The sequence below is a fragment of the Thermobia domestica genome, chromosome 11 (assembly GCF_964235325.1).
Source record: "Thermobia domestica chromosome 11, izTheDome1.hap1.1, whole genome shotgun sequence".
Taxonomy (NCBI): domain Eukaryota; kingdom Metazoa; phylum Arthropoda; class Insecta; order Zygentoma; family Lepismatidae; genus Thermobia; species Thermobia domestica.
Window position 1 is genome coordinate 9,799,086 of NC_137464.1, and position 6,000 is coordinate 9,805,085.

A 6,000-nucleotide genomic window follows, 5' to 3' on the forward strand; every position below is an offset into this window, starting at 1 on the left:
TCGCATTTTTGCCACGGCTCAAGACATTTTGGCAGCACAATAGTGTTTTATGGTAAGTGCTTATTTTTGTACTTGTGTGTCCTTTAATTTTTAAATGTGGAAGATTGATTTTACCAATCGACTGTAGTATTAATATCTATGCCAATATGGAGTCTGGATTTAGAACAAAACTAGAAGTTTTTTAAGCAAGACCAAAAGAAAGATTGGATATGGAAGACCAAGCCAAAGCGAGGCCGCGGTGGCTCAGTGGTAGAGAATTCACCTCTGGTGCGTGATCTCCATGGTTCGATCCCAGCTTGTGCTAAGTGGGCTTTGTGGTGGAGAAACGCCGTGTAGTGGGTTTTCTCGGGGTTCCTCTGTTTCCTCCCACTTTCTTCATCCCACCATTTCATTCATTTCTCATCATCACCATCTCCCTTAGCCTCGGTGCAGAATCGAGGGACCTTAAACTGAATATTTCATTTCATTTCACCAAGCCCAAGAATATCGATACAAGATCAAGATAAAGATTGGATATGCAAGACGAAGTGCATAGTAATCTTGCTCTTGGCCTTATTTTGGTGATCACCAAGTAGCGATGAGCATATTTTCTTGCTTTCCGTATAGTATGAAAGACCATAATAAAAATCACATTTGGTCTTCATTTGTAACGATGAGGCGAGCATTCTTGGGTCTTGTATAGCATGAAAGACCACCTAGAGTACGGAATGCAGGACTAAGACTTGACTGTGCAAGACAAAGAATAAGATGCAGTATTGATGACCAAGACCCAGGGTTTGAATTTCATTTGTTGGGCTGAAAGGGATGAAATAAAATTAGTACTTTATAATTAATTATCATACTGTATTTTTAAATTTCCAATTACAAAATTCATATTATGTATCTTTTTACTTGCAACTATATATATTGTAAAATATGTTTTAATTACCGAGAAAGAAGAATCAAAGTGGCGCGGGTCCCGGAATCATAAGAATCAGGCACGTAGCCAGGATTTCGTAAAGGGGGGATCTGTAGTAGGCATGTATTTAGGGGGTCTAGGGGGCGGATCTCCCCTAAATTTTGGCTGCCCCCCTAAAATTTTCACGGTAACTGGCAAATGAACTATAATATGGTTGCATCGGGTCCCCCTAACTTCAGCCGAACCCCCTATATTTTTGGGCTGGCTACAGCCGTGGTCCGTGGCATGAAGTACTGTAGTCATCACACCAGGGGCTGGATTATTCTAAACTATTTTACTGGAACATATATTGGTTCGTTTAGCCAGGATTTCGTACTGTGGGTGGGGTGGGAGAAGGGTAACATGAAATAATGAAGGCCCAAGAGCTCCATCAATCTTAAACTACTTTACTGGCAACTTATATTTTTTGTTAGGACAATAAAATGAGGATATGTTAGTAAGTATTTTGATAAGAAACTATGGAGAAATCTCGAGTAAAGTAATGAAAAAAGTATTAAAAAAGATTTTACAATATTTACGTTCCTTCCTTTGTTCATTCAAATATAACAATTTTCCTTTCACTATGACCTCAACTATTATAAAAAGCACATAGTCACTATTATAAAAAGTACATATTCAACAATGTCTTGCAAAATATTTTAAAATATTTGCGTTCCCTTCTCTGCTGAATCAAATGTTAATAGAACTTTCTTTCCACATAACTTTTTTGTTTTCATTATTCCGTCAATTACTGTCTGCCCCAAATGACAGGTTAAAGGAGCAGTAGAAAACCGTTTCTGAAATAACATGCTTGATACTGCAGAGAAGCAATGACGAAAAATTATGATATAAATGTCTGCGCTGTTACAGAATGGCACTATGCTTTCCAAAGCTTGAAATTTCCCTGACTAGTAGCAGAAATTGAGAACTCCGTAACTTTTCTGGAAATTTCAAATTCCATGACTTTTCCAGGATATCCCGTTCATTCGCCACCATGTATTGCAAGTAATACAAATCTCCTCATAAGAAAGAGTAACCAAATGCTTGCTCTATCTTTCTATTTTTAAAGCTGATTCTTCTTTTTTCTCATTATAGTTAAACTATTTCCTTTTGTCTCCGCCAAGAGATTCTTGCTACTGCCTTCCGAGAAGACCCCTGCCTTACGAGCAGGTGAGAACACTGACCTTCAAGCAAAATTTCGTCACTTAGAACTAAAGCAAGAAAAAATAAATAAATTTCTTCCACGTCGGATATTAGTATGTTATAAAAAGAAATAACCAAACTTCAAAAGTTCCAAATATTCCCTAAGATGCATATGGGTCAATCCATGCAAAGTGATCGAGAAGAAAGAAAAATTGCCGCTCGACCATTTCTAGTGCTTTCAAACGGGTCGGGTCATTCGGATCAGCTCGGGTCGAGTTACCGGGTCGGGTAATTCGGGTCAGTTCGGGTCGGGTTTTCCGGGTCAGCTCGGGTCGGGTCAGCTCGGGTTGGGTTGTCGGGTCGAGTCACTGGGGTGGGGTCACGGGTCGGGTCAGTCAATTCGGATCACGGGTCGGGTCGGGTCGGTCTTGAACCCGACCCGACCCGTTGAATGATGACGGAAGAACCGGTGGAATGAGAACGTGGGAGGAAACGGGAGTATCTCGAGAAAACCCACGGACGCAATAGTGTCCATCACAAACTTACTTGACTGGGTATCGGGGCCGGTGGTGCTTCACCTCTGGTGCTAGAGGTTTCGGGTTCAAACCCTGCTCCCGCCAAGTGAACTTTGTGGTGGACAAACACCGTGTGCGTGGGTTTTCTCGGGGTTCTCCCGTTTCCTCCCACTTTCTTCATTCCACCATTTCATTCATTACTCATCATCATCGTCTCCTTTAGCCTAACCGGCATAACCGTGGGACGTAAAACTCAAATATTTCATTTCATTTTTTGACTGGGTATCGAACCAGAAACCCCACGCACCAGTTGTAAGAGCTCTACCACTGAGCCACCGTGGCCCCTGCATTAGTATTTAGAAATGACTTCTATTATTATTAGGACCACGCACTGAGACTTTTAAGATTGGTGTTAGTACGTCCGTCCGTTAGTAAAATATTTAACTTTTAGACGCCCGCCAGAGATTTTAACAAAATCGTAGACTCTCACGCAGGACCGACTTCTGGGGGGGGCAGTGGGTTGTCATACTGCTACTTTTAAGGGCTCCAAACTTTGGGATGGGTTTTATTTATATATATAAAATAAGAAAGTTTCATCTTCTGGGGGGGGGGCAATCGCCCCGATCGCCCCCCCTGGATCCGCCCCTGCTCTCACGTTGTGGGCTCTGGTGACTCGTCTAATTATGTCAGAGTTTTGATTCATAAGACGCCATAGGAAAGCTTATAATTCATGATTTCAACGAGGTAACATTCGTGCAATTCCCATCATATTCATAGAAGAAGAATACGAAGAACACAAAAAATCATTAAAAATATGAAAACATTGACTTTTCAGAGCCTTGGCAACCCTTGCCATCACCCTACGCCGACAAAATTATGCTAATGTGAAGGCCAGACACTTGTGACAATAATATAAAAAATGGTAGCCATTGCTGCAATACAAAGTGAAATAAAAAAAACATAACGAAATTCCTATAAAAACGCCCTGCGTATCATTTTCGAAAGGCTGTTGCAGACTTACGCGTTGATGGCCCTGGTGACAACCCTAATTATCACAGAGTGATGATTCATACACCGTTGGAAAGCTTATAGACCAGAGATTATAAGGAGATAATATTCGTGCAAGTCCCGCCATTTAGTAGGAGAAGAAGAAGAAACACAGAAATCATTTAAAAATATGAAAAATTCACTTTGTAGGGCCCGGGAAACCAAATTTGCCCGTCCTACCCCTATAAGCAACAAGCACACATACAAGTTATTAACATGTAGGAAATTACTTCATTGCTTCACATACCAATTTTTATGGGTGCACCACAAAGGGGGGAGGAATGTTCCCAAAACCTGATGAAAAAAAATTAAAAATACGAACTGCACCCTCCCCACGTCGGCCGTGGTACCACCACATACATAAAATGCATACTGGCGGAAAGCTTCATCCCTCAGAAATACATTGGTACCAAGCCATTTTTCAAGCTTATTTTATGGGCTGAGCTATGTTTGTCGTTAAAAATAAACGTAATTTACAAAAAAAAAAAAAAAAAAAAAAAAAAAAAAAAAAAAAAAAAAAAAAAAAAACTGAAACTCCAAAAATTGGACAACTTTGTCCCTCCCTATTTCTCCCATATAAGCAAGAAGTACAAATACAGGATATAACTATGTAGTGGCCTACTTCATTCCTTCTCATACCAATTTTTGTGAGTGTACCCCCATGGGAGGAATGACCCCCAAAAAAACCTGTTGAAAAAAACAAAGAACACGACCTTTACCCTCTTCCAGCCCTCCGCAGTACCCCCACATAGATAAAATGCAAACCGACGGAAAGTTTCATCCTTCAAGAATACATTGATACCAAAATCATTTTCCTACCTTAAGAGGCCTCATCCCGGCGAAATTAAAATACCGCTAATTTTACAGTAATTATGTGATATCTTCAAATAGATAAAAGATAATCGAAAAGTGGAACAAGGCCTCAATAGACAATATTATTCTGCGTGAGATATCGTTATCATGACTCATTTATCTGCTTTCGATTTCCAGATATTTAGAAAATCGGCATTTATTTTCGCGTTTCTAAATAACTGCAAACGGAAAGCTACTAGGTGACTCGTGATAACGGTACCGCATGCAAAATAACATCGTCCAGGGAGGTCTTGATCCACTTTTCGATTATCTTTTATCTATTTGAAGATATCACATAATTACTGTAAATTAGCGGTATTTTAATTTCGCAGTGATAGGGACTCTTAATTAGGGACTGAACTATTGAGGTTTAAAACCCCGACGCAACAGTTGCGTCAATGGACGTTAAAAAGTTAAACTTTGTCATCGCCTTCTATTTTCAATTATCCCTCAGCAGGGTGCTGATTTAAATATATACCCTATATTTTGGACATCAATTATAGTTTTCACACAATGGCTAGTTGAAGTTCCAAACTGGTTTCTATTCCTCCTAAAAATTTTAATGACCACCTTCTGTGCGTAGGTATGTCTGTCAAAAGTCATCCTTTGATGTATTTTAAAGGTAAATTACAAATTTTTGTTATATACTTTTAAAAACAAGTATTCTACTATGAACAATAAAGTCTTTTTTTTTTAATCGTAGTAAGTGTTACTGTACTGATATTTTCCTACAACTCATTGTTGTTCTCATTGTTGAGGATAATAATTATAGATAACATTGTTTCATTTGAACTTTTGTCTTTAAGTGATAATTCCAGTGTAGAAAAGATTTTCTAATCAAAAGACTTTCTGCTCTTTATATTTATATATCATATATAAAATAATATAACACTTGCATTGTACGAACAAAGACATATGTACACACACACACACAATAAAGAAACATACCAGTGATGTGTAGAACAAAAATTTGTAAGTGCATAATATTATATATACAGTATAAAATGTGCCATATGTTGTTACATATGGCAGCGCAAATGATTTTTGTCTATGAAAACAAATTTCTTAAACGTGGTCTTACCTGCTGGTCTTCTGATGCCTTCATATTGGGATGTGCAAGTGTGCGTATGTATCCTACGTATGTTTCTACGTGTAAAGAGAAGAGATCAAGCAAATAAAGCACCTGATGATTCAATACAGAGGGGGAGAGGGGAGCTGTGAGAATGACATCTCTCTCTCTTTCCTATAAATATATCACAAGTGTTTCGCATCCAATAGAAACACATTTTTTTCCGCATCAGTCAGTCAGGCGTCTATATTTCTATTAGGTAATTCTCGAAACAGTCAAAAAGCAATACTGGCTGTTAGAATTTTCGCAAAATGGAAGGAACTTCAGTTGTGTAATATAAAAATGGACAATTTTAAAACAACTGCCACGCTCAGTCCTCTGGTTTGCTTGAACAAGGGAACAGGTGAGAGGATGCACCTGCAAAAAAAAAAAAAAAA

The 6,000-nt window shown here is 38.7% G+C and overlaps 1 protein-coding gene across 1 annotated transcript in view; it reads right to left on the reverse strand.

Annotated features, from left to right (window-relative positions):
- The window catches only part of sage (salivary gland-expressed bHLH), a 51,047-nt gene extending 45,338 nt beyond the window's left edge, over window positions 1-5,709 (reverse strand). Inside the window, exon 1 of the mRNA XM_081730001.1 lies at window positions 5,576-5,709. Within this exon, the coding sequence (XP_081586127.1) occupies window positions 5,576-5,599 (24 nt within the window). The 5' untranslated portion in view covers window positions 5,600-5,709. The remainder of the gene's footprint in view (window positions 1-5,575) is intronic.
- Between the last annotated feature and the right edge of the window lie 291 nt (window positions 5,710-6,000).